The sequence below is a fragment of the Meles meles genome, chromosome 18, assembly GCF_922984935.1.
Source record: "Meles meles chromosome 18, mMelMel3.1 paternal haplotype, whole genome shotgun sequence".
NCBI classification, from domain to species: Eukaryota; Metazoa; Chordata; class Mammalia; order Carnivora; family Mustelidae; genus Meles; species Meles meles.
In genome coordinates this window covers 62,389,964-62,417,020 of record NC_060083.1, presented here as the reverse complement: position 1 = coordinate 62,417,020, position 27,057 = coordinate 62,389,964, and the positions used below count along the sequence as shown (strand labels likewise).

The following is a 27,057-nucleotide window of genomic DNA, read 5'->3' as shown; positions in this document are numbered from 1 at the left end:
AACCCAGAAGGCCAGCCTGCGGGGGGCCTGGGGGGAGTACCGCAGCAGGGTGCGGGCTTCTGAGGTGAGGCGGTATCTTCCATGTATGTGGAGGACAGAGACGACCGTGGGAGAGACGGCAGGACACCCGCGTGCGCACGAACCCCTCCGTACCTCCACTCGGGCTTGAAGTCGTCCTCGGCCTGGGGGCTCTTCAGTTTCAAGATCATCATTTCATGGAGCTCCAGGAGGAAGGAGTCGAGGTCCGTCTGATTCAGGAAAATGCCGAGGCACTTAGCATCTTCTGGGACGAGATCCACTTTGTACCGGGCACTGATATCCCGGAAGGGCTCCTGGAACAAACCAGAACAGAGGCAGCAGGAGGCTGGGAGGAGGCGGGCGGCCCCTGGCCGGTGGGGCTGCACTCACCTTCTGCAGCCGGAGCAGCTGTTCCGACCTGTGGGCCGACAGGAGCTGCCACAGGGCGATGGCGTGCTTCAGCTGGCACCTCTGGAAGACCTGAAAGCGCAACAGGCCCCTGAGCAGGGTGCGGGGCTGCAGGAACCAGTGGGCGGGAGCGGTGGCGCCTCTGCTCCCGCGCGACAGATCCCCCTCTCCACGGACACAGACGCCTCCCACATGCGTGCACCAGCGTGCGCCTGACTTCAAGAGCGCCGTCCCCCTCGCCGCCGGGGCCAGCTCAGAGCCCGCACTCGCCCTGAGGGAGCGGCCCTGGCTGGTGTGCCGGGGGCGGTCTGTGGCCGGCTGGGCTCAGAGTCCCCCACTGCGGGCGCATCTCTAGCTCTAGCCAGAGCGCCTTCTGGGGAGGCCCCGAGAGGCGCTAATCCTGGCAGGAAGTGGGGAGGGCAGCGTGCCTTCAGCTGCGAGAGAGCCCCAGCCGAGACCCACCTGCAGAGCCAGGGCGGTCTGGTCGCCCATGCGTAGCATGTCTCGGACGTAATCCTTCAAGGACAGGTTCGGATCGCCGCCGGCCGTGCTCAGAAACCCCAGAGCGACTTCGAGGACAGACAGAGCTTCGCAGACCTCGCTGTAGGACAGCAGCTGCCCGCAGATGGCGCTGACGGCTGAGTGGGGGAGGGCTTTCTAGGAAATCAAAGACAGGACAGGGGTCCATGGCTGGGGCTTCCCGGCTACCTGACAAGAGCCCTTAAAACCTTGTTCACTGCCAGGCCACAGGGGGGACGACCCCTCTAACAATAACGACAGTGAACACTTAGTGACTCCTACGTGGCAGCGGTATTTCAGACCCTTCACAGAAACAGACGTGAAGTCACCAAGTCCTCAAAGCAGCTCCGTGAGGACACTCATACGGACACACACACGCCAGGTACACACCCCACCACAGAAACCCAGAGAGCGGGACAAATCAGTTCTCTGGAACTTCTGCATCAGCACACGCAGTCATGACATCGTTACCAAGAAACGAAAGCAGGGTTTCAACAAGAACACTTCTGATTTGCGTCCTGCTTGCCCTCTGGAAAGAGCAGCAGGCCCAGGGAACTCGGGGAGACCCCCCATGGTGCCCGGAGCGAGGCTGCGGAGTCCCCGCAGGAAGGGAGCGCGTGACCAGGTGAGAGCAGCAAGCACACGATGGGGGTGTCGCGATCACCTGTGGCATCTTGTTCCTGATGTCCGTGAACAGACGCTCGTAGTTCCAGTCCCGTCTGTACACCAGAGTGGGTATTCCCTGAATTGAGAAAGAAAACAGACTCTGGAAATGGAAGCCCGTGGAGGTTTCCTGAGCCGCCGCAGGCCCGTGCTGTCAGCACACCGCCAGGCAGAGCACGCAGCTTTGGCCCCGTTATGTCTGTGTCTGATCCACAGTCTATGGAACCAACAACACAATGAGGGACCCGGCCCCGCCTCCACGGCCACGCGGACGCCTCACATAGAATGCTGTAAGCTTGCGAGCCGCTGGGGACACAGGAACATGGGGCCCTCCCTGAACACGACAGGGCACAGCCTCATACAAGGCAGTCCCTCTGCTAGACAACAGGGATGGCAGGGCCAGTTCAGGCGGCCCTGGGCCCCAACAGCTCAGAGCGTGACCTCAGGCAGTTGAGGGAGCACCCCCCTGCCCCCAGTACAAGGTCTGGAAGGAACAGGAGCAGCCCAGGTGAAGGAACAGAGACGTGAAGGGACACAGTGTGTTTAGGGAGAGAGGACGGTCTGGTACGTGAGGTCACAGCAGTCCACGCCGCCTGCGAGAGGTGGCTAGAGTCAGGCTGGGACAAGCGTGGACTTTACCCCACATGCACCGGATGCCCGTTGTGGTCGGGCCATCATCAGGGAGTGACAGGAGTCGGATCTGGCTTCAAAATGTGGCCTGAAGACGTGGGAGGCAGGGGGCGGTGGTGGCCGCTGCAGCAGTCACACCTGGGCCACATGCTGGGCGTGGAAGGTGGGGCTGTGGCAGCTACATGGGTCACCCGTGGTGCCGGGGGACAGGCTGTGTGTAGAGAGGAAGCGGAACACGGCCGCCACCAAGGACCGTCGGGGCAGGAGGCAATGCCATTACTGCGGTGGGGAAATGTTACAGCGGGTCCGCTGGGACCTGCAGGGACCCGGAGGTAGAAGCTTAGAGGCAGCTCAAGAGGGTTGGCGGGAGTAGAGTCCCGGCCTCTGCGGGGATGTGCGGCTGCACGGCCACCCCCGCTCCCAGCTCATGCCGAAACCGCTGGATAAAAGCCACACTTGGGCCGACTTTCACAGAATCGTGTCGGCCCAGTAAATACCCCGGGGTCAGTCATACCTTGAGAGTGAGCCTGGGTTTGCCCTGCAGGAAGCGGCTGGTGACCTGGCGCTGGATCTTCTCCAGGTCGAACTCCTGCAGGGTCTCCTGGCCTTCCTCCACCCGGTACTGGCAGTTGGACAGGATCAGCGGCATCAGGTCCCGCTCGACCTCGTAACTGATGACGTGCAGGTCTGTGACCTCGGAGGTGTCGATGGAGTAGCTGCGGGAGCCCGGAGCACGGCACTCAGCGTCCTCCCGCGCACACATGGCCCGGGACTCTGGGCGACACGGAGCCGACCCCTGGCGGACGTGTGCGGTCGGAGCAGACGAGCACGCTGCCGCGGGGACCCGAGGACCTGACCGAGGCACGGAAGCTGCTGCCTCGGCGCTCACGTCCGCCCTGGCGGGCCCGGCAGCCCCGGGTGAGCCAGCTCCGAAAGCGCTTCCTGCGCCGGCAGAGCGGAGCCCCCTGCAGCGTGCACCCACCTGCTGCTCCCGCCGGAGAACTTCTCCACGGCATAGACCATCTCGTTGTGCAGGCTGATCAAGTAGCTGACCAGCGCGGTGGAACAGAGGCCCTGGCCGCGGCGACGAGGCAGCAGGACCTCGAAACTGGTGTCCGCGTCTAAGTCGGCGGCGCAGTAGTCCTCTGGCAGCTTGATCTCACCTTGAGAGGACAGGTGTTCTCAGCAGACAGGCCTCCCCGGTCGCTGTCGCTGCTCCCACCGTGTCAAGGCTGGACCCGGGGACACTCTGACGTTCTACCTCCCGCCTCTCCCCTGCACTGACTGGCTCCGATGTTCAACTCCTTCCTGAGTCCACATCGACACGCCAGGATGAGTGGGGACTCAGTCTTCCCGGTACGTCATTTCACGTGTCCCGGACACCTCCACTCAGAGGGTCAGAGGAAGCACGTGCAGCGCGGCGCCCTGCATTTGCAGGGCTGAGTCGGGCAGGTGCAGGGAGTGCGGCACCTACCTCTGGTCTGAAGCGACCTCCTCAGCTTATTCCACGTTGACAGAAAGATGCCAACCCTCCTGTGCAGTAGCTGCTTCACCCCGTCTGCCGGACAGAGCGCTTCTTCAGAGCCCCACGCAAACATCCGCCCCACCAGGCCCAACCGATAACATCCCACGGTCTCTGGGAAGAGCCCAGCCTCACGCCTCCGCACCGAGAGCGCAGACGCCCAGCTCTAGCGGCCAGAGGCCGGGCAGCGTGTTCAGCCGCAGCAAAGCCTCGTCTGGGCTTTGGGTTCACAGCGCCCACCGCTTGGCACTAAAAGCTGAGGGCGTGGAGCACCCAGAGCCCGACTGTGCCTCTCCCAGCCCCGCTGCGGCGATCCCTTCGAGCCACCAAAAGTGGGTGGTGCCGACCCGTACCTTTGTGGTGGCCACTAACGAAAGATCTGATAGATTGGTATTCAGCTTCAGAAACGTTCTGGAACCGCTTCACGAGATCCCTCTGCAGCGCCAAAATCTCCGGCAAGTATCTCACGAGTCTCAGCTCTGCCTCCTGGAGAGGGAAGCCCGGCCGCGCATCAGTTCTCCCGGAACACGCCCCGGGAAACGGACTCTGGGGCTGGCTCAGGGCTCGGGTCTGCACTGGGTGAGTCAACGTGCCGTGTCACGTGATGCCGCATCAGGCTCCTCAGACACGGGCAGTGACTGTTCGTCATTCACCAGAGCCTGCCGCCTGGATGCCAAATGTCCTGCACACCAGGGACAGTCCCTGGCTTCCTGGAGCTGACGCATCATGTGTATTTGCCAAAAACTCATGAAAGAAATCTGTCTTGTGGGCCCATGTGAGGAGCGGAAAGGCCGGGCACACAGGCAACCAGGCCTGGGATCTCTCCTGTGAGTCATCTGAGGACAGGACCCAAATCTCCAGTGGAGTGGGACGGGGCGCCTCCTGGGAGAGCCAGGAAAGCCTTCCCCCAGGAACTCCTGCCCTTTCGCCAACCGTCAGACATTTCTGAGGCCCCACGCTTCCTGCTGGACTGTAAACGCTGGCCCAGGGGGAGGGGCTCGACAGACGACTGTGGAAACAGGAGCCTTTACATGGAACAAGGCCAGCACGGGTGGGTTCATGGTTTAACCGATGGGACTGGCTTACCACACTGCCCTCTCCCAAGGCCGGGGTGGGAACAGGGGAGACTCTAGGCTGCCGAAAGCTTTTTCACTCAACTCCCGGCACTGGGGGTCGGGGGTGAAGGTGAACGGCCACCGGCCGCAAGGTCTGACTCCCCTCCTCCGTGCTGAGTGACTGGGGAGATGCGGTCCTGGCCCTCCCCGGCTTCACAGACTCCCACTAACCCTGACCCGCGTATGGTTTTCTTTTCCTCTGTGACTTTCGAACCGCCTCACGGTCTCATGTGTACAAAGACCCCCACCCCCCGACCCCGAGTCTCGTGCTCCCGGCGTTCCATCAGAAAAGCGAAGCCCCGATGTCGTCGGTCAGATGCCCCACTGACCAAAGGAAGGCGGGCCGTCAGGCGCACGGAGGACACGGGTGCGCGCTCAGTGGGGCAGCCTCACCTTCTGCAGGAACTTCCAGAGGACGGGCACGCTTTCCCGGCCGTTCTTCCGCTCCACCACGTGCTGGAGGTGCTGCACCGTGACCCTCCTCCTGCACGTCCACATCTTAGAGCAGTGGACCGCGCTCTTCCGGGGCAGCCGGGGCAGGAAGGCCGTCGGGTCACCGTACACAATTCGGGCCACAGGGTTGGAGCTGATCCGCTCGTCTTTGCTGATGAGGCTGCTCACCGTCAGCAGGGCTTGCTCCAGGTGCTGGGTGAGAGGACGGCACAGGGCCTGGAGGTGAGACCACTCACGCAGGCGGGGACACCCGGTAGCTTCAGCGGCGGGCCATTTAGGGAGTCTGCCCTGCTGGGTCCAGCACGCGACCGGGCACCCACACTCCTTGTCTCTGGAGACCGCTCACGGTTCACTGTTTGCGGGCTTCGTCTCCACACACGAGACTCCCAGACCTGTTTTACCGACTTTCCTTCCCCGCTGGGCTTATTTACTCTCAGTGCTGTTGTCATCTGACAGAGGAGGGACAAAGTGCCACTTCTGGTGGGTGTGTGCAGGAGGGTTTGTCTGTCTACCTGCTGCTCTCCTGTCCTGCTGTAAAAGGCGGGGGAGCGAAAGCCCCGTGCACTGTCCGGACTCACAGTAGTGTCCCAACCTGCCCGTCCGGCCTCAGGGGCAGAGGGTGTGGGGACAGCGGGACAGTGGAGTGGCTGGGCAGTCAACCCTTGGGCTGGGGCTCAGCCAGAGCCCCTGACAGCACCTCCGTGAGCCGTGCTGGCTCGAGTGCCTGGGGGACACCCAGGATACCAGCCCTTAGGCTCCCAGCCGGGCCGCTGGCCACGTACCTCCAGCTCAGGGAGAATGAGGGTCTGCATGGCTTTCTCCCAGCTCTTTCTCTGCTCTCTGGTTGACAGCCTTGCATCGAAACCGAAAGGGCCTGCCAGGAAGCGTGATGGGTTACCCACGGAACGGAAAGCACAGCAGCCCCCTGAACAGGACCTAAAGGTGACCAAGTCGCACTCCTTTTCAGGGATGGGCAGGGCTCGTCTTCCTAAATTAACCCGAACACTTAAAAATGGTCCTTGCTGCTCCCGCCAACCCCATGATCTTTGCGAAGATACAAATAAAGTCAAATCTCAGCGCCAGAGAACCATTTTACCAAGTTATGTTACGGACCTTTCCTTTCTATGGATTTCAGTTTTAAAAATGGGAACATTAGCTCAGTGACCACAGTGGTTTGTAGCCGACTTTTCCACACAGCGACCTGCAGACATGTCAACACGGCCAGGTAGCCCTGGACAGCCATGTGCTTACGAAAAGCAGAAGGACCTGCAGACAAGCCAGGGGTCCAAGGAGGACAAGTCCCAACAGATCACCAGACACTGGTCTCTTGACAGTGATGACTCACACATCGCCTGTCCTGGACCGTACACGTCCCTCGTGCAGCAGGGGCACGGCACACCAGGCTGGCATTTGAAAGGGCAAAGCCTCCCCCGTGCACGCACAGGTAACACCCCTGTGCACACGGCCACACAGGTGTCACGGGTCTTAACCTGGTCGGGGAAACGCAAGCCGAGCTGTCCTCCTGTGCTCCCTTCCACAGGCCTCTCCCGGCTTCCCTTTATGACTCAGCATCGCCGCCCTCCACTCCCACCCCCGCCGGCCCTTGTGCTCACTCCATCCAAAGCGGTGGTGCTGGCCTGGGAGAAGGCCGCAGAGCACGAGGTGCGCCACGGTGAGGGTCTCGTCAGCAGTCTTCCCCAGCGTCCTCGCCAGCTGCTGCAGGTCGTTGCGGACGTGCTGCTGCAGGAAGACGCTGGGGTCCTGCACCAGGGGCTTGATGATGTTCAGGAGAGCCTGTGAGGGCGAGACACACGAGCTCGCGCGGGGAGCCGGGCACCCGCGCAGGCCCCGGGCAGGGAAGCCAGCTCCGAGGCAGAGGCGGCGTCTCAGAGGAGGCTCGTGCGGTGGCAGGAGCCGCCACGGTCTGGGGACGACTGCCTGCGACATCGTCAGTGCCAACAGTCTCGCCGCCCTGTTCTTAACGCCTCGAAACCCATCTCTCAAGTAACGTCTTCCTTCATCAAGATGCGTAAGAAATAACACAGAGGACATGGGGAGCTGCAGAGAAGGGAGTTGGGGGAAACCGGAGGAGGAGTCGAACCACGAGAGACTGTGGACTCTGAAAAACAATCTGAGGGTTGTGAAGGGGCGGGGGTGGGAGCTTGGGGGAGCCTGGTGGTGGGTATTACGGAGGGCACGGATTGCATGGAGCACTGGGTGTGGCGCACAAACAATGAATTCTGGAACACTGAAAAGAAATTTAAAAAAAAATTAAAAGAAAAAAGAAAAAAAAGATGCACGTTTACAAGCTTATGTGCAAACAGCCTCATCCCTATCATTAAAGCTACACTGTTTACACCCCGAAGTAAAAGAATCTCAAAGTCTTGACGTTTGCTATCACAGTTAATCCACTCAGAGGAGACAGTGTGTCTCCTCCCAGAGCCACCGGGAAGACGCAGGTAATGTCACCGTTCCGGGAGCCTCTCCGCTCCTGGGAGGGCGCAGACATGGAGTGCTCGTTTAAGATGGGCTTTAGGGGTGTCTGGGGGGCTCACTCGGTTGAGTGTCTGTCTCTTGGTTTCGGCTCAGGTCATCTCAGGGCTGTGAGATGGAGCCCCAGGTCAGGCTTTCTGCTCAGTGTGCAGTCTGCCTGGGGTTCTCCCTCTCCCTCTGCCCCTCCCCTCTGTGCCCTCTGTCCAAATCAATAAATCAAATGGACTTTATGTAACGTGACGGGTAGCTCCCCAACACCGTCATATGCCACAGTGGGGAAGTGAGGAGGTGTGAATGTTCTACTGTTCTGTGGCTTAGAGAACAGTGACAGAGGAGGTGTCCTAACCCACGGGAGGTGGCCCGCACTCTGTAGACAAAAGGACTCACTGAAAAATCTACAGTGGGTTGTTCAAAACGAACGAGCAAACACACAGCCTGGCAGGAACAGGCCGTAAGGTACCTGAGGGCTCTGAGCGGCTCCCAGGAGCAGGGCCAGGTGAGTGAGCAGCCGGATGAGCAGGAAGACCACTGGGGACAGCTCCCGGTCAGACACCACCGCCTCGCCTCTGAACCACGGGGCTCCCAGCACATGGCCCGTCTGTGTTCTGTCTGTGCTGTCGCTGGACAAGAGAAGACAGGGAGGAGACGGAAGATGATCATCTTTCCTCAGCCCTCGGGGCACAACCCAGATTCCTGGGAGCTGGGAGAGGAGGCTCGCCGTTTTAAAGAAAACGGCGTTCCAGGACTTGTCCTCATAAACCCAGACAACTCGACTCAGCGTCTTCCATGCAGCCTCTCCCTTCCGGATGAACACAGGCCACAACATTCTCTGTGAAACGGCTGAACCGAGTGGCTATTTGTGCGATTCCTGGGCCATGTGTCAGGCCAAGGTCTGCACCTGCTTTTATCACGGAAATCATCATGGGGAGGGGAGCAGACAGGCTAAGTGTGGCCAGAGTTTGGGATGGGTGACATCAACATCAGGACGTGTGTGTCTCAATCTCATTTTCCCAAACTGTACACTGCGATTGAAGGCCTGGTGAAGAATCTCATATCACATCCAGGAGGGAGGCACAGTTTGAGAGATACATTGTTGTAAATATTGGAGGTTCTAGAACTTTCTGAAGGTTTGTGACGACAACAGGCTAAGGTATTTTAAACTATAACAGTCCTAGAAGAGCCACAATGTATGATGGCCAGAGGTCGCCCCACCTGCCATCTGGAGAAGCACGGGGAGCCACGCTCATCTTGAGGGAACGCTGGGATAGGACAAGTGTGTGGATTATGCGCGTGGATTCTGGAGTGTCTGGTGAGAAGCACCACGTCTCCTTAGCGTCTCACAAACAGTGGAGGAAGCTAAGAGAGCTTACAAGTGAGACAGTGTGAGCTCAGATAGACAAAAGCCCAATTTGTGCCTCCATGGACTTCAGTGTCCCTCTGAATCAGGTCACTTGTGTGTGGAGCACATTTCTACAGGGGCATGGCCCAGGCCCACACGGAGGACATCTGGATAAGACATTTGAACGTGTGGTCTGCTTTACATTTAAGAACCCAGTCGGCCAACGACAGATCAGATTCCTCACTGGGACATGACTACAGGGACCTCAGCGCTGAGATCCGACGTGACACAGGCCCAAATGCACAGCAGAGACTTACACTGCACTCAGGAGCACTGTGTCCGCTGGGATCGAGACAGCCCGGACACCCGTGGCTTGATCACTTAGAAAAGAAATCCGCTCTTACATACTTGATAATTCGAAATCCAGCCTCGGGGTTGTGATTAATCCCTCCGATTAGGGCCCCGCAGTCAACACAGCAGCTCTGTTCCATCGGCCTGCCACACTGGGACGAAGACAAAGGTGCCCTGCTCAGTTTCGGAGGAGGAGAGCTTCATGCGCAGACGCCACCCTGCAGGCCCATCCACGTGTGGCACATCGACTGCTTGCTCTACTGCGAGCACGTGCCAGTGACTGCAGGAGCCCCGTGAGCCGGGCCAGATGCTCCATGCAAATGTGGCGCATGGGAGTAAGTGTGGACTTTTCAAGCAGGAGAGACCACCTGAGTTTTACTCCCAGACACTCTGCAGACAAATACGTAAGGAGCCTTCCCTTCTCAGGCTCATTGCTCTTCCCCGCCCCCTGGCCACCGCACCGCAGCTCCATCATCTAGCGCCCAGAGACTACCGCAGCCTCCAAACGTAATTCCTGAACTCAGTTTGGACTTCTTTAATTTAAAAAAGGAAAACAGGGAGCCATATGATTTGCTCCTTCCCAAACCTCATATTTCCAAATGTGGCCGTGGGCTGCTGTATACTGTGAATCTCAGCCCGAAAGAGCCCAAACCAGCCTCAAGCCCCAGGCCTCAGACCGTCGGAGTGGAGTGCGTCTTGGGAAGAAAGGGCTTCGCTCTCCCCACGTCGTGGAGGAGGAAGTGGGCGAACCTGAGAAAGGTGCAGTGTCTGTAGTCGTGCTTCCTCCCTGTCTCTCATTCACTTTGCTCAGCTCCTCAGCCTACTGCTGGGCTAGCAGAGGAGACAGCGCCAAGGGCCCTGCCGGCTGCTGCGGGATGCAGAGGGGAGGCACACAGATCTCTCCACTGGGGCTGATCATCCAGGGTCTCTTTCCCTGTCCTGTGGCCTCTAGAGCACACTTGCAATCCAGCCTATGGCCCAGTCAACCCCTAGCGCGTGTCACTGACCCCACGCGGCCGTGGCTGGGAAGGACGGCTAGCAGCCGTTTTGTCTCCTAGAGGGACTTGGGCCATGTGTGGACACATTTTTGGTTGTCCCCCTTGTGACCTGTGGAGCAACTGGCCTCTAGGAGTTGAGAGCAGGAATGCCTACCACAGCCCACAGTGCCAGCCCCACAACACAGGGAGGCCTGCAGGCCCTCCACACCATTTAGATGTTTGGGTGGAGCACCGTAAGCAGAGCTGAAAAGAGTTTGTGTTCTCTAGAAGGTCATGACCCTCACTAACCCCTTCCCCGTTCCCTCTGCTCAGATCTAGAGGAATAAACGTTTGAGCCCGGCAAACACCACCCTAAATACCGAGACTTACCTCTCCCACAGAGCACGGGTGACCGTTGGGACACACTGTGAAAAGAACAACAGGAGACGCGTGGGCTGGTGAGGGTTAACCTGATGACCCAGGGCAGAGAAGGAAAGCCAAGACCCTCCTCTCCAGCCTAACCAAACCAAGACATGGAGTAGGGGCCGAGCACATGAGAGAAAACTATGTACAGCTTCACCCGACAGAGCAGGGAAACACTCCACCACAGCCTCCTGAAGGAGCCGTCCCGCGAGGTAGCGTTGGCCTCTTTCATATTCTCTTTAATTTTTGTTTTTAAAGAGCGTGGGTTTTTAAAAAAGATTTTATTTCCTGATTTATTATATCGAGAGAAAGAGAGTGCACGTGTGCATGCGCAAGTCGGGGGAGCGGCAGAGGCCGAGGGTGGATCTCAAGCAGACTCCTGCGGAGTGGGCGCCCACGCGGGACTGGATCCCAGGATCCTGAGATCACGACCTGAGCTGAAACCAAGAGCGGACGCTTCACCAGCTGAGCCACCCAGGCGCCCCAAGAGCATGTCTTATAACGACTTTTACAATTCATTTCAAAGGATTATCTGCTGAGAGGCACCTGACTAGCTCAGTGGGAGGGGTATGTGACTCTTGATCTTGGAATTGTGGGTTCCAGCCCCGCGTCAGGTGTAGAGATTACTAAATAAATAAATGAACTAACTTAAAAAAAAAGAGAGAGAGAGAGAGAGAATCTGGAAAGGCCTTGCTTTGTCTATTTAAAAACATGAATAAAAATTTAAAAAAAGAAAAAGATTGTTTCTCAGACAGCAGCAAAGTTTACGTAAAGTATGGTTTACATTATTTGGATTCCTAGTTCTGTTGTTTCAAAAACAATTATCTTTGGGTCACAAACAGCCGAGCGGACCCCTGCCTGAGCTGCTGGCTGGGCTCACATGCAGACCCTCCCCCCGGACGGGGCTTGGGAAGGCCCTGACACGTGCCCTCTGCAGTCAGCGGGGCGCCCTGTGCTGCAAAAGCCCTGACAGTGGGCCAGGGCAGGTGTCTGGGACCTTGAGGCACAAACCACAGGGACTCCAGTTCAAAGCAACGAGGATGGCGGTCCTGTGTCAGAACCGGACACTTACCATACCAGCGGAGTCCTTCAAGACCCTTCCAGTTCCGAGCCTGAGCCAGCAAGTCTTCAGGCATCGTTGGAAGATAAGCAGTCTGAAACGGCAAGAAAGCAGAGAAGGCTTCAGGAAGGTGAGAGACTGGGCGGGCTGCCAGTGCCCTGGGAGTTCTCCACCTCTCACCTCACCATGGACTAGGGCATCAGGAGGGACAGAGGCAGAGAGAGGAGCCATGAGACACACAGGCCACGAGGGACAGGCCGCAGGAAAACCGCAGCCTGGTCTTACCACCATGTCCGCCGGGGAGAAGGCCAGATTCTGCAGGGGCTCTAAGAGGTGGCTGTGTCCACACAGGAGGACGACTGCGGTGTGAACAACCAGTTCTGCCACTGGGCCCTCGAGGCTGCTGTCACTCAGCAGGGGCAGCGTGTTGGTCACGAGGGATGTCGCAAAATGTCTCATGTCTGGAGAAGACAGGACCTGGCTCTCCTGGATGAACTTGTGTAGAGCCTCGCATTGCTGATGGGAAACCGTTTTAGCATTAACAATGTATCAGAACCGTTTTAGCATTGACAATGTATCAGAGAAGAATGTGATGTGACCACAAACAGTTGCTTTCAAGGCAGGTATTCACGTGACTAGTTATCAGATACGGAGGGAATGGGGGGGGGCGGCAATGGCCCAGACCAGAGCACGTCCCCTGCCGGCGCAGCCGCACACACCCCAGGACTAGCTCCGACAGTTTCTCACGTTCTTGACTTTTTCATCGTAATTCTGAAAGTTCTGCGTGGCACAGCAAGTCGTTCCTCCACATCACGCTAGTTGAGGGGCACCTGGGGGGCTCAGCTGGCTGAGCGGCAGACTCTGGATTTCAGCTCAGGTCACGGTCTCAGGGTCACGAGATCGAGGCCTACACTGGGCTCCCGGCTCAGCGCAGAGTCGGCTTCAGAGTTGCCCTCTGCCCCTCCCCACCCTCTAAAATAAATAAATCTTGAAAAAGAAAAAAGTAAGTTGAGAACCTCTATCCCAGATAAAAAGAAAAATTATGGGCAAAATGTGTTTGTGGCTTTTAGTCCTCTTCAGAAAAGTACCTCCAGATACGGAGACCGGGGGCGCCGGCCCGAACGCGGACACTCACCTCTGGCTTAGGGTGGAGGTTTGCGTTGCGGGACCGGTACAGAGTGGTGACCTCTCTGTAGAGCGCCAGCAGGAAGTGGGCCGCCTGCCGCGGGCCGGGGTTCTCGCAGACCTCAAGCAAGAAGGAGGGACCCCGGTGAGGCTTACAGCCATGGCACACGTCTGCCTCAGGGCCGGAGTCCCGCTGCTTCAGCCCTTCCACCAGGCGGAGGGCAGGGAGCCCTTCCCGGACGCCGGACGCGCACCACCCCGCACCTCAGCCCGCGAGGCTCACAAACATTCTGCCGTGAAACGCATGCACGTTGATCAGGTCACTTGGGATACAAGTAACAGATATCACCATCTATTTTTCCGACCACTTCACCATTCCTTGAAACTTCTGAGCAGAAAGAGGCTATTTATTTACTTTCTCGCTTCTGGGCACATTGCCAGAGTAAACAGGGACTCAAAGAGGAAGGAAGACCAGAGCTGCTTGAAGATTAGATACTAAAAACCCTGCCCTTTATGAAAATCCACACCCCCATCCCCACGGCCAGGAATCCTGAATGTGCACAGGAGGGAATCTCTCAGCGCTGCTGGCGGGTCTGCCCTCAGGGTGACCTTGGAGGGAGGGAGGCTCCAGCTGGGTCTCAAAGGAAATTAACACCCGGGAGCACCCAGGACGGAGCGGCAGACAGCTGTGGCCTGCAGGTCAGCACAGCGGAGCAAATCTGTCCCCTAACTCTGTCGCTGACGGCCTGCAGGTCAGCACAGCGGAGCAAATCTGTCCCCTAACTCTGTCGCTGACGGCCTGCAGGTCAGCACAGCGGAGCAAATCTGTCCCCTAACTCTGTCGCTGACGGCCTGCAGGTCAGCACAGCGGAGCAAATCTGTCCCCTAACTCTGTCGCTGACGGCCTGCAGGTCAGCACAGCGGAGCAAATCTGTCCCCTAACTCTGTCGCTGACGGCCTCCTGTCTCAGCCAGGCACGCTGAGGCTGTGGACACACGATGCCCAACATGGCACGTCGCCTGGGGGTGCCTCTTCCGCTGGGTCATTTGACACAAACGCGGCGGTTTGGTACAGAAGGAGACTTGGGGGCTGTCGTACCATCGGACCAGCCACAGCGGCCAAGGGCTTGCACTTGAGCACAGCTCTGCCCACCACGTCCCGAAGAGCCTTGTACTCCTCACCATGCACCAGGTATAGGTCCACCTGGCTTGGATGATCCTCCTGCAAAGCCCAGGAACACACAGGTTAATCACAGGGCGGGGACGAGAGCAGCACACGCAAAGAACCATCGAGAAAGGTAAAGGACTGGGTAAGCATCAGAGGTCCAGCCCCGGGCATGACGGTCCCCTGCTGTGTTGGGAGACGCCTCCCCCTTGCCCAGTGAAGGGGTGAGCAGGTGAGAAACTGGGGGAGGCAGCCGCGGCGGTCCTGTCGCCGCGTCCTGTCTCCACTGAGAGCAGACACCAGACACAAGGGACTTCTGGTATGTGGACTGTCAGCTCCCACCAGGAGGGAGAAAGAAAGTCAGGATTTTAGTACAATTGTACCCCCAGGACAGGACTAGAGAGGGCCCCCAAGCCTAAACTGCTCCTGTTCTATTACCCTCATTCCCGTACCTCCTGTCTGCTGAAGAGAGTAATGGACTTCTGCAAGTTGAATTCCTTTTTTTCTTTTTTGAAGATTTTATTTGTCAGAGAAAGAGAGAGAGAAAGAGCACAGGAGCAGGGGCAGAGGCAAAGGGAGAAGCAGACTCCTGCTGACCAGGGAGTCCAATGCAGGGCTGGGTCCCAGGACCCCGGGATCATGACCTGAGCTGAAGGCAGACGTCCAACCGACCGAGCCCCCCAGATGCTTCAACCTGAGTTACTTTTCATTTGCCGAAAGCAAAAGCCACAGAATCATTCTTGGGCCTTCCCCACGTCAAACTAGATCAGAAGTGAAGCCTTAAAGACGCCTTTCTGCCCGCAGGAGACAAGCCAGAAGTGCACGCACACCCTGTCCCCCACGCCCAGCGGCAGGCTCGGGGTGCCACAGCGGAGACACAAGGGGCCAGAGCAGCCACGGGAGGGGGGAAGCGAGGTCAGGTGTCCTCACCTGCTGCCCCACGGCCTCCTGGGGGAGCACCCACTGCGCCGGCTGGCCCTGTCCGCAGAGGCGCTGCACACACTCCATCCCTTGCTGGCCGGCGAGCTTCCTCACCAGGTACACGCGGTGCCAGTCGTTCCCCCCTTGCCCGCAGAAGCGCTCCACCTGCTGCAGGAAGCGCCGCTTCTCCCCGGACAGCTCTGCGGAGCCCGAGAGAGAGCTGAGCGACGCTGGCTGAGCAGACCCGCTGCCCGCCCACCCAAGACACGGAGTCCGGCGGAAGGCAGGTGCCCCGGTCGCCAGGAGCTCACAGCGAACAAACCAGTCGCGGAGAAAGGGGACACGGGTACAGACTGGGGTCACCCTGAGAATGCCCCGAATGTCTAAATCGTGGAGTTTCCAAGCCTAGGGTAAGGACACGTGCCAAAGGAGACCTGCCTGAGCCCTCCTGAAGCTCGCTGAGGATGTCGGCCGCTCTGTCGAGACACAGGCGGACCCGGGCCGTCTCCTGCAGGTACTCCACGGACGCCTCGCTGGCCGGCTCCAGGCTGTGCCGCCACAAGCAGGTCTGCAGGAAGACGCCTTCCTCCCGCAGGTACGCCAGCTCCTCGCTGGCAGACAGACCGCTGGCCTTCTCGTACAGCGAATCCTAGGGAACAAAGAACCCGGAAAAAACGGATGTTCCTTTCAGCAGGCACACCCCCAACTTTCCCGAATCGCCACCCTGTGACGGTGGGGAACAAGTAGAAATACCGTAAGTTTGAGGGTAACTGTATTGAATCGTGGCAAGAGAACATCCCTTTTGTATGGGATGGGGGCAAGAAGAAGGGGTAGAGGAAACGAATGGAAAAAAATGTCCTATGATCTAATTTCCTCACACACCTGGTAAAATTTTGGGAAGTAACAAAATAGGAAGATAAAAATGTAAAATGTAGGGGCGCCTGGGTGGCTCAGTGGGTTAAGCCGCTGCCTTCGGCTCAGGTCATGATCTCAGGGTCCTGGGATCGAGTCCCGCATCGGGCTCTCTGCTCAGCAGGGAGCCTGCTTCCCCCTCTCTCTCTGCCTGCCTCTCTGCCTACTTGTGATCTCTGTCTGTCAAATAAATAAATAAAATCTTTAAAAAAAAAAATGTAAAATGTAAAATGTAAAGCCATCAGAGCTCGCCAGCTGGAGATGAGCACGGTTACGTCGGGGGGCGAGTTTCTGTTCTCTGGCCCAGGCCCAAGCGTGGCAGGATGCACAAACGCGAGGCGCAGAAGCCAGGCTGCGGAAGCCCCGTGTGCACGCCACAGCACGTCTGTTCCTTTCACTGACGAAAATCACCTGCGAATTTCCAGAGACTCTTTTCCACAGAGTCAACCACACGGTGCAGCGAGTTTGGGGGCGTCGTGCTCACCTCCAGACAGCTGCTGAACAGGATGTACAGCTCGGTTTTATCTTCAGCGAGCAGGGCCTTCTCCTCCAACAGCGACAGGTAAGCCTGGATATAATCTTTTACTTCTTGGAAGCTACGGAAAGAAAAACAGGGTACCTGGTGGTCTCATCGTACCAAAAAGGGAGAGAGAGAGAGAATCTCTCTACCTATCTGCCTATCCATCTCCATCTCCCTATACAGATATACACATAACCACGTAAATATGTACAACCAGTTCCTAACAACATCTTACTGCAAATATTTAATTACTTGTTTATTTTTAAAAATTTTATTTATTCATTTGACAGAGAGAGAGTGTGAGCACAAGCAAAGGGAGCAGGAGGCAGAGGGAGAAGCAGGCTCCCTGAGCAGGGAGCCCAACGCAGGGCTGGATCCCAGGATCCGGAGATCGTGACCTGAGCTGAAGGCAGATGTCAACCGACTGAGCCACCCAGGCGCCCCCTTTGGAGCATTTCTTGAAGCATCTTGATTTTGCCATCACCTCAAAGAATGCTGTCAGATCAGAGCACAGGCCGAGTATACACAGTGTCCTCAGAAAGAAGCCTCTGAACAGAGATCAGCTCCCTAAGAATTTTCTAGAATAGCATAATTTGACAAGACTGCTGAGCACTGGCACCATAGGGACTTCTCTGTCCATTCACGGGATCAGAGAAACTGAAACACTGAAACGAGACGTCGGAGGCATGCAGGACCACGAGGATGAGGGGACATTTTCAGCAGCCCCCGGGTCACAGGACTAGGCAGCTGTGTGAGGAGGCTCAGAACTACGGGTCCCTGCCCACATTCCCACACGTGTCACACTACCTCACTCCTCTCTGAAATCCGCTTCGTCCTTGCTAACGGGGAACTTGTGGAGATGAGGAACTCACGTGCCCACGGGTGAAGCACACAACCAGTACAGATAAAGAAACAGGCGGTCCCTCCTGGAAACTCTGCCCAAGACCGTGAACCACCTACCAGTTCAGCCAGGGATGCTTGGCAGCAAAGCAGCGGCCAAGAGGAGGGAAGCAGGAGGCAAGGCGTTCTAGAAGTTCTAGAGCCCAGGCTCTGTGCTCACCTGTACTTCAACAGCAGTTTCAGGACCACCGAGCGGATGACCGGGGTCTTGTCCACAACGTCGTCGAACGGAGACAGAGATTTGGTGTGCTCGCGGTGGCCTTAAACCAGAGGGAGAGAGGAGGCTCGTGTTCCCATCAGTCATAAAGAAGCGAGACGAGGAAGTGCGTTTTCAGGTCTACATGAAGCAAGCGACTTACTTTGGGAAGTGTCTTTTAAGAGTTTCTTTTGTACGAAGAGTAAACCGAGCAGAGCGTCGATCACCTCCTTCTGCGGCGGGGAGTTGTCTCTGAAGCACACGGTGGAGACCAGGTCCAGGAAGAAGCTGTTGCATCGCTGCCGGACGCAGGCATGCTTCCGGACGGCCTCCCTTGGGGACGGTTGGAACACACGGTGAACGGGCTTGCCGAGCGCGCTCCTGCACGCGCAGCGCTTCGGGATTTACCTGCGGTCTGTGTTTTTCAGTAAAAAGATGCAACCATCCCCTTACACTGACTGAGCAGGGGGCATAGCTATCTGCCGGGACGCAGACTCGTGTCTTTCTAGGAGCACTTTGGTCCTCGGGACCTTTCATCCTGAAGCCTGCAAAGATCCCGCGCCCCGCGCTGGCCCTGTGCTCCCCTTTCAGGAGGCGGGGAGCCATCGCTGCAGCGGAGCCGGAGGCTGCTGAGCCCACAGAGCCTCCGCTCGTTTCCTTCCCTGCTCGGGAGAACGCGGCCACATAGGAGCTAGCTTTGCCCTCAGGTCTCTGGAGCCAAACTGGCTGTGTCCTAAACTCCCTGGTATCCTGCGATGCTTTTATCTCATTGAGGACTTTCTGCTTTATCTCCTCTAACCGTGTTGCCTCCCAAATGTTTACTTGGGGGTGTCTTCTGGAGGGAACAATTTTGAGACACTAGGGGTCTAAGAAGGTGGCGGTCTCTCTTGGATGGTGCTCCAAAGTCAGGTTCGTTCAGGTTAATACAGTTGATATTAATAAGTAGGTTAACAAGTTTATGTTTCTGTAGTTTATGTACTTGCCAAAAAAGGGAAGAAATCGAAGAGAAAGGGTGATTTACCTGTGCTCCTGGGACACAGCTAGAGAGTAGTCTTCTGGCAAGTCTGTTAAACAGTAGGGGCATCTCATCTGCCCTAGGGTGAGACAGGACTTGACGCAGCTCAAGCAGAACACATGGTCACAGGGCAGGCAGACCGGATCCTGGGCGTCCCCCAGGCAGATGGGGCACGGCTGAATCTCAACCCTAGAATCCACGTAGAGGCACCAGCTCTGAAGCAGAGAAGCTGGCCACAGGCAGCTTCAGACCTCACTCATGCAGTGCTCCCCACCAAGGTGATCTCCAAGCAAAGTTCTCACCTGGAGAGGGTCTTGCTGGCCTGGTCCTTGCACTCACGTAGAGTACGCATCACTGCGACAAAAGGCCTGTATGTCTTGATGTCAGAGTCATCCTGCAGATACTGGTGGAGAGAGGAGCAACGACCAGGAGGATGACAAGCCATGAGTAAGGGCAAAGGTTAGCCAGCAAGACCACTTTCCCCGGGCAACCCAGGGCACGTCTCAGGTACCCCCCAGCTGCTGGGCTGTGGGACCATCAGGTCAGCCTATAGGGCAAGGCCTTTCTGTTTCCAGCAGTTTCTTTGGCTTCGAATGCCCTTTCTCATTATGCTGCATTTGCGGGGAGGATGGGATTTGCCACTTCTGATTCTGCCCCCTTCTCTCTGAGAAGGTTCACACTTCTCCCACTAGGAGATCATTCAAACTTCAATTTATTTAATGTCTTTTTAAAAAATTTTAATTCTTTGAGACAGAGACAGAGGGAAAGTACAAGAGCATGGGCAGAGGGGAAAGGCAGAAGGAGAGGGAGAAGCAGGCTCCCTGCCAAGCACGGAGCCCGAAGCAGGGCTTGATCTCAGGACCCAGAGATTATGACCTAAGCCGAACGCAGACGCTTCACTGACAGAGCCGCCCAGGCGCTCCGAGACATTTCAAACTTTAAATGATAACATAATGACCATCTGTGTGACCATGACCTAGCTTTAAGAAATCTTGTCATTTTTGAATATTTGTTTTAGGTTATTTTTTAAAGAAACAAAACATCCCAGACACAGCTGTGACTTCCTGTGTCCGTTCTGAAAACACGGCCCTCCTCCCCTCCCACAGAGGACCGCCTTCCCAAACGCCCACATCCGCTACATTTACACACGAGCACAGAGACCGTGGTGCTGCTCTGAACGTTTCCAGCCTTTGCCTCAGTGACGTCACGCTGTCCGTAGGTCCAGATGACTCAGTTAGCTGCTGTACGGCGCACACTGACGGACACGCCAGTTACTTGTTTTCTGGTTAATGGGCATCTAGAATGTTCCCTTTGGGGGCAACTGAGTGGCTCAGTGGGTTAAAGTCTCTGCCTTCGGCTCAGGTCATGATCCCAGGATCCTGGTTGAGCCCCGCATCGGGCTCTCTGCTCAGCGGGGAGCCTGCTTCTCCCTCTCTCTCTGCCTGCCTCTCTGCCTACTTTAAAATCTTTAAAAAAAAAAAAAAAAAATCAAGTTAGAATGTTCCCTTTGTTCTGCAATTACAGTTCTGCACCCTGTATCCTTCCATGTGTCCGCCTGAGTACACCAGTGGGAAGTTTCTCTACGGCATGTATTTAGAAGGGGAAGCAATGGATTCTAGGAAGCGCACATCTCCAGCGCCACGACACAATGAGTGAGCTGCGTGTGTTTCTGGAATTTGGGGCTCAGGCATGGTGTCTGCAGTAGATATCTTTATATTTTACATGCCCTTGGGCATTATCGCCATAAAGAGATGCCCCTTCTCGTCCTGGTCTGCCAAAAGTAACTTTTTTCCAAATTATAGATTGTATTAAATTCTTTTTCTGTACCTTCTGAAATGGGCATTTAAGGTTTCACTTTTAATTTGTTACATAGCTGATAACATTTATGATTTTATGATTTTTGAGCTCTCTCTGAATTCCCAGGATTAATTTCACTTTGAAATGATAATGTGTTTTTTTAAAAAAAATCTTATTTACTTATCTGAGTGTGAGCGAGAGAAAGAGAAAGCATGAGCTGGGGGAGCTGCAGAGGGAGAAGCAAACTCCCCACTGAGCAGGGAGCCCAATGCAGGACTCGATCCCCGGACCCTGGGACCACAACCCAAGCCAAAGGCAGACACCCAACTGACTGAGCCACCCAGGCTCCCTGAAATGATATGTTTTTAATACCCCGCGAAGTTTGATTTGTTAAGCAATATCCTAATTCACAAGGGACCAAAGGATTTAAACAGACCTCTCTCCAAAGACGACACACAAATGGGCCACAAGCACATAGGAACAGGCTCGAGGTCATCGGCACCAGGGAGAAGCAAATGAAAGCCACCATGAGATGCCACCTGCCACCACTAGGACGGCCATGGCAGCCCACACCACGGAAACACGGCAAGTGCTGGCGAGGATGCGGAGACACCGGAGGCTGGCGCACATGGCTGGCGGGAGCGCAAGGCCGCAGCCACGGGGGAAAACCGTTCTGCGGTTCCCGAAAAAGTTAACACAGACCCTCCGTATGACCAGCAATTCCACTTCCAGGGAGATCTCCGAGAAAGTCAAAAGCCTGGGCTCAGATACGCGTACACGTTACTCCCTGTTGCCAAAAGGCGGAGACACCCTGAACGTCTACCAGTGGACGGACGGATGAACGGAACGTGGTCCGCACGCACAGCGGACGTGACTCAGGCTTAGACAGGAAGGACATCCTGACGCCTGCCACAGGGACGGACCTGGAGGCCACTGGGAAGCCAGCCACTCACAAAGAGACGAGCACTGGGGGATCCCACTTGTGTGAGGTCCCTAGAGTCATCAGATCACAGAGGCAGACAGTGGGACGGGGGCACCAAGGCTGGGAGGAGGGATGGGGAATCAGTGTTTCATGAGGACAGAGCTTCAGTTTCACAAGAAAAGTGAGTTCTGGAGACAATGTGATAAGTATACAACAGTGGGAATATGCTTGATGTCACTAATCCGTGCACCTAAAGATGCTCAAAAAGATACATTTCATGTGACGTGTATCTTACCACAGTGAAAAAACGGCAGTAGTCTAGTGGTTGGATGGTTGTTGGTAAGGACAGGGACGTTTCAGATTAGGAAGCCAATGACTTTAAGATCAGCACACAACATCTGGTAAGACTGTCTGTCCCGTGTGACTCCATGAGAGGCAGGTCACAGGGCAAGAGAATCTATCTCCCTACCTACATCTGTCCATCTGCCCATCCATCTATCCATGCATCCACCCATCCTTTTGATCAGAAACAGAATATCCATCTTTCTGCAGCTTTTGCCAAAGTCCTGTGGGAGGCCCTGGCAGCTGCTGGCGCAGGCGAACTAAGTGGAGGCTCTCAAAGACGGCCCCAGCGCAAGATGAGTTGGGACCCCAGGCCTTGCCTGGTGAATACTTCCTTCCTAGCTGGATGATGGGAGCCAGCCTTGCAGGCAATGCTTCCCCCTCCGGCCTCTTGTTGCGAGTGGCCTCAAGGCTGGCTTCGGAGGGGACAAGGAGAGCATGAGGCCATAAAGACGAGAGTCTTCAGGTATGAAAAAGTGTGAGAGAAGACCTCTGGCTCTGATCATTCACACCCGGATCTGACTGGGAAGAAACAATCCAGAAACCCAGTAAGTTCTGGGGTGACGTTATTGCCCTATATACCTCCCCACATACCGAGCCTGCAAAAGCCTGCGTGTGTGTGTGCATACCGGCGTGTGGGGACCTAACAACTTCTCTTCTGGCTCACCGGTCACCTGGCCATCAGGAGCCACACTGCACCGGCTGGAAGGATGGAGCAAGCCCTGGGACCTGTGGCCAGGGACTGGGCAGAGACCGGAGAGAGGCCATAGCTGACCTCTGTGTGGGAAGAAGGGTATCATGAGTCCTTGTCTTTTTTTTGTTTTTTAAAGATTTTATGTATTCGACAGAGAGAGACACAGCAAGAGAGCGAACACAAGCAGGAGGAGTGGGAGAGGAGAATCAGGCCTCTCGCCTGGCAGGGAACCCAACGTGGGGCTAGAACCCAGGACCCTGGGATCATAACCTGAGCCGAAGGCAGACACTTAACGACTGAGCCACCTAGGCCCCCAATTTTTTTTTTCCTTCTTTTTTTTGGAAAGAGGGAGGAAGGAAGGGAGATAAGCAAATCAAATTGGGTGCCCTACTGCCGGTCAAGGCCTAGACACTTGGTAGAGTGAGGCTCCTGCCCTTTCCTCCTGGGCATAACTCTGGGGCAGTCAGGCTGTAGGCAGACCCTCTTGTGCCTGTGGCCTTCAGGCAGAGCTGAGATGGGAAGGGCTCTCCCTGAGCTTTGTGACCAGACCGTAGGCTGGGCTGCATTTCTTACCACAGGAGAAAGGTCTCAACTGGGCCATGGATACTGTCCTTGGCCAAGTTGGTCAAGTTGGTCAGGTTGGCCAAGTTGGACCCCGGGTGGCGGAGCGCCAGCCTTTTCTAGAGTTCTCCGCTTTTCCCTCAAAAGAACCTCCAGGTCTACCTGGGCGTATGACTACACTGCCCGAGGTGTCCCCACCTGCTCTGCAGCCAGGTGAGGCTGTGACTACATTCAGGACGGTGAGCGAGGACTCACAGTGGTGTGAACTGACTCTGACCTGTGCTCTCAAAATGGGCCGTGCGTCGTGTCCTGCAGCACACGAAAGCAAGAGCCTTCTCAGATGACAAGGTGGAGGTTGTGTAGCGAGGACAAGGGGACAAGTCAGAGGGGCGGGGGCACCTGACAGGGGGCCTGCCGCCGCCCCGGACTGCTCAGGCTCGCAGGACCATGTGAGAAGCAGCCTTACGTTTTGTTCTGCCACTGACACTCTAGTCACCGAGGAGGAAGACTGGCTCCTGGTATCCACGTCAGCTCCGTGGAGTGTGCGTCAGAGCCTGGACAGCTAGAGCTGTTAGATGCATTGGTGCAAGGCTCTAGGGGTAACCGAGGCAGAGGCCATCTTTTGCTGAACGGCCATCGGTGCTGAGCGCGTGGGCACAGGGCACTGAACTGAGGCGCTGACTTCATGAAGGGTGGCAGGTGGCAGAGGCCCCAGGGCTTCCCGTTCCCTCGGTTCACCCACTGCTTGGAAGCCCAGAGCCCAGTGGCCCTCTTGTGAAAACCTGGCCTCGCGAGGGGGCCAGACTGCTGGGCTGGGCGGGTCTAAGGCCACTGGAGGCCTGGGTAGCGCCTCTGCACTTCCAGGTACGACTCTCAGCCGGAAGCAAATGTACCACCCCGCGGATGAATGTCCGATGACGCCTTGGCGTCCTGCGTCCTGGAAAGAGGCTCGTGTGTGCTACCAGCTGAGCTGGACCGGCCCAAGCACTCACCCTGTTCAGCAGGAAGACGTAGTTAGTTACCAGTGCCTGCAGCTCAGGAATCTGGCTCTCGATCCCCAGCAGCACGTGTTCCACGAAAAGAGCCAGGGGGAAAATGCGGTTCCAGTGGGTTCTGTAAGAGACGGCTGTCATTCCCTGGGCTTGGACAACAGCATCTGAGATGCCAGGAGGAGGGGAGGGGCGGAATCCGCGAAAGGGGTGGGGTGAGGGCAGATGGAAGACTTTGCTGCATGCTCCCGACCCCCAGCCACCTCCATGTGCCCTCCGCCCTCCCTCCGATTTGCAGAGCAGAGGGGCCCCAGGGGCCACATCCACAGGCTGTGCCGAGTGAGTGCTGCCTCGCTCTGGAAGGCCGGCACAGGACCTACCTTGCTGGGAAGCCTAGACTAACTGCTTACCCCTCTCCTCTGCCTGCTGGTCCCCGTTGTCCTGTCTGGGGCGCCTTCCCACTGCTCCCTCCTGCCGGCATTTCTCCCGTGAAGCCCCAAGCTCCCCTTTCTGTCCTGCCTATACCCCCAGCACTCCCTGGATGTGTTCTCCCTCTCTGCGTCTCCAGCATCAGCCTGAGGCCTGGCACGGAAGAAGGTTCAGCAGATGTGATATAAGTGGCGAGAGGACCCCTTTCTGTGGCCAGAGAACCCCACGTGCCCGGGACCCAGCCAGCTGTGGGCAAGCATGTGGGGAAGGACTGGGTGGGGGCCAGGCTGCTGGTCTCACCTGACTACCCTGATGACCTCTGTGGCCAGCCTCCCGCAGCTCCGCAGGTATCCATCAGAGCCCAGGAGGTCCAGTGGCACGGACAGATTCTTCACCATCTGCAGCCACGCCTGGGGGCTGGGCTGCAGGATGTCCCTTGTCAGCAGCTCTGTGCAGGCCACTGCTGCCAGTGCGTCCAGAGTCTGGGGGCACAGAGAACAAGCCCCTGACGCAGGAGCACCCCCACCCCTTGTCACTGCCCTAAGTGCTAAGTCCAGAGGTCCAGGCCGTGACCCCAGTGTGTTCTCGTGTTCTAGGCTTGGAGCCTCAACTTTTTTCGTCCTGGGACCTAGGAGGCAGGAGGCAGATGTGTTCCTCACATCTCTACCTTACCCGGGCACACCGCGCAGAACACAGCTCCCGGGCTTTCCCATCCCGGGCGGCCCCGGAACACAACCCACCGGCTCCAGGAAGGCCAAGCCCTGACTCTGAGCACAAACTGTCCCCACGAGGGGCCGTACCAGCTCACGTCCGTCCAATCGGACATTCCATGTGCCTTCTGTTATGTTGTGAAATAGCACTTGGAGAATCTGGGGGGAGACAGTCAGGATTCTGGACAAGTTCTGCAGCCGGCCCCTGAAGCGCTGGTAAGTGAGGTGCACCCACGGTAAGGAGACCGCTTCCTCTGGCCTCTCTGCTAGCTCCTGACTGAGGCAGGACCCCAGTGCTGCCTGCAAAACCTGGGATGAGAAACAAGCTTTTAGTGTACAGTTGTAAAACGCAAAGAAAAGATATATTGTCACAGTGGAAAATTTGAACTGCTCAGAAATGACAAAAGAGAACTTTAAAAACCACGCACAGTTACTTTCCCTGGGCACTTTTGGTGTCTCCCCTTCTGGGTATTTTATACCCAAATCCTGCCCCCGTTTGGTCTTCAAATCACAACCATGGTGTATTTCTGATTTTTCCCCACTTAATATCACATTGTGAACATTTCTGTCATTAAACACATTGGAAGAACCCCGTTGTTAATGTGTGCGCCAATCACAATCAACAATCAGATGGCTGTGATTTAATTAGCCTGACCTTTCATGATGGACAATTGTTTCTATTTTCTTCATTGTAAGAAGGATGGGCTCAGTTGTTAAGTCTCTGCCTTCAGCTCAGGTCATGATCCCAGAGTCCTGGGATCAAGCCCTGTATTGGGCTCCCTGCTCAGCGGGAAGCCTGCTTCTCCCTTTCCTAGTCCCCCTGTTTGTGTTCCCTCTCTTGCTCTTTCTCTGTCAAATAAATGAATAAAATCTTTTTTTTTTTTTTTTTTAAAGAAAAAACAAAGCTGGAAGGAACATTCCTATGGATAAAATATATGTCCTCATCTGGTAACGCTCTTGGGACACAAACACCAGTTCATAGTTTAAGGTTCCTAATCCATCCTCCAGGCTCTTCCCGAAGCACGTGCTTGTTCTCAGCACTGTCAGCCACAGAAGAGCATCTGGCCTTGTCACAAACCAGTCCTGCCATGTGGGCAGGCAAAAGCAGTATCTAAAAGCCAGTCACGTTCTGTTGACTTACTAGTGAGGCTGGCCAGTATTTCTAATGTTTCTAGATCTCTGCATAATTATTCTGTTAATTCCTGCTTTATATAACTTTCACCTATTTATTAAAATAAGGAGACCTTCTGGGGCTCCTGGGTGGCTCAGTTGGTGAAGCATCTAACTCCTAATTCTGGCTCAGGTCGTGATCTCAGGGTCATGAGATCAAACCCTGTGTCGGACTCCACACTCAGGGGTGAATCTGCTCAGGACTCTCTCCCTTTCCCTCAGACCCTCCCGCAAGCCCCCACCCCCGCCACCCCGGAACTTCAGGATCATGACATGAGGCAAAGGCAGATACTTAACCGACTGAGCCACACATGACCCAAGGAGACTTTCTTATTGATTCCTAAGGATCTTTTATTTCACTTTATTTTTTAAAGTAGGCTGTATATCTGGTGTGGAGCGTAGTGTGGGGCCTGAACTCAGGACCCCGAGATCAAGAACTAAGCTGAGATCAAGAGTTAGACACTTAACCTACTGAGCCACCCAGGCCCCCAATTTTATTTCGTATATTTAAGTAATCTGTACATCCAACATGGGGCTCGAACTCACAACCCTGAGCAACCCTGTGATCAAGAGTTGCACGTTCCACTGACTGAGCCAGCCGGTTGCCCCAAGATTCCCAAGAATGTTTTATTGACCCTTAATCATACTGGTTGTAAATATGTTCGCCTCAAATTTTGTCATTTTCATTTTTTATGTACTTAAGTTTGAAATCCTTCGGT

At 56.1% G+C, this 27,057-nt stretch overlaps 1 protein-coding gene across 4 annotated transcripts in view; it reads right to left on the bottom strand.

The window, feature by feature from the left end:
- RNF213 (ring finger protein 213) overlaps window positions 1–27,057 on the bottom strand; it is a 104,165-nt gene that overhangs the window by 4,253 nt on the left and 72,855 nt on the right. For 3 of the 4 annotated variants that reach the window (XM_045984013.1, XM_045984010.1, XM_045984008.1), the window contains 28 exons: window positions 25,259–25,477; window positions 24,759–24,940; window positions 24,033–24,153; window positions 19,027–19,127; window positions 18,731–18,913; window positions 17,873–18,042; window positions 17,674–17,773; window positions 16,578–16,689; window positions 15,620–15,830; window positions 15,191–15,381; window positions 14,195–14,317; window positions 13,107–13,217; window positions 12,257–12,487; window positions 11,984–12,065; window positions 10,879–10,913; window positions 9,569–9,663; window positions 8,282–8,441; window positions 6,942–7,122; window positions 6,111–6,202; window positions 5,269–5,520; window positions 4,114–4,246; window positions 3,713–3,796; window positions 3,221–3,401; window positions 2,753–2,954; window positions 1,610–1,687; window positions 889–1,083; window positions 409–498; window positions 154–332 (listed from right to left, as the gene is read on the bottom strand). In XM_045984013.1, coding sequence (XP_045839969.1) covers window positions 154–332; window positions 409–498; window positions 889–1,083; window positions 1,610–1,687; window positions 2,753–2,954; window positions 3,221–3,401; window positions 3,713–3,796; window positions 4,114–4,246; window positions 5,269–5,520; window positions 6,111–6,202; window positions 6,942–7,122; window positions 8,282–8,441; window positions 9,569–9,663; window positions 10,879–10,913; window positions 11,984–12,065; window positions 12,257–12,487; window positions 13,107–13,217; window positions 14,195–14,317; window positions 15,191–15,381; window positions 15,620–15,830; window positions 16,578–16,689; window positions 17,674–17,773; window positions 17,873–18,042; window positions 18,731–18,913; window positions 19,027–19,127; window positions 24,033–24,153; window positions 24,759–24,940; window positions 25,259–25,477 — 4,094 coding nt within the window. Of the gene's footprint in view, window positions 1–153; window positions 333–408; window positions 499–888; window positions 1,084–1,609; window positions 1,688–2,752; window positions 2,958–3,220; window positions 3,402–3,712; window positions 3,797–4,113; window positions 4,247–5,268; window positions 5,521–6,110; window positions 6,203–6,941; window positions 7,123–8,281; window positions 8,442–9,568; window positions 9,664–10,878; window positions 10,914–11,983; window positions 12,066–12,256; window positions 12,488–13,106; window positions 13,218–14,194; window positions 14,318–15,190; window positions 15,382–15,619; window positions 15,831–16,577; window positions 16,690–17,673; window positions 17,774–17,872; window positions 18,043–18,730; window positions 18,914–19,026; window positions 19,128–24,032; window positions 24,154–24,758; window positions 24,941–25,258; window positions 25,478–27,057 lie in introns of all 4 variants that reach the window. The other variant, XM_045984009.1, reaches the window with a different exon arrangement.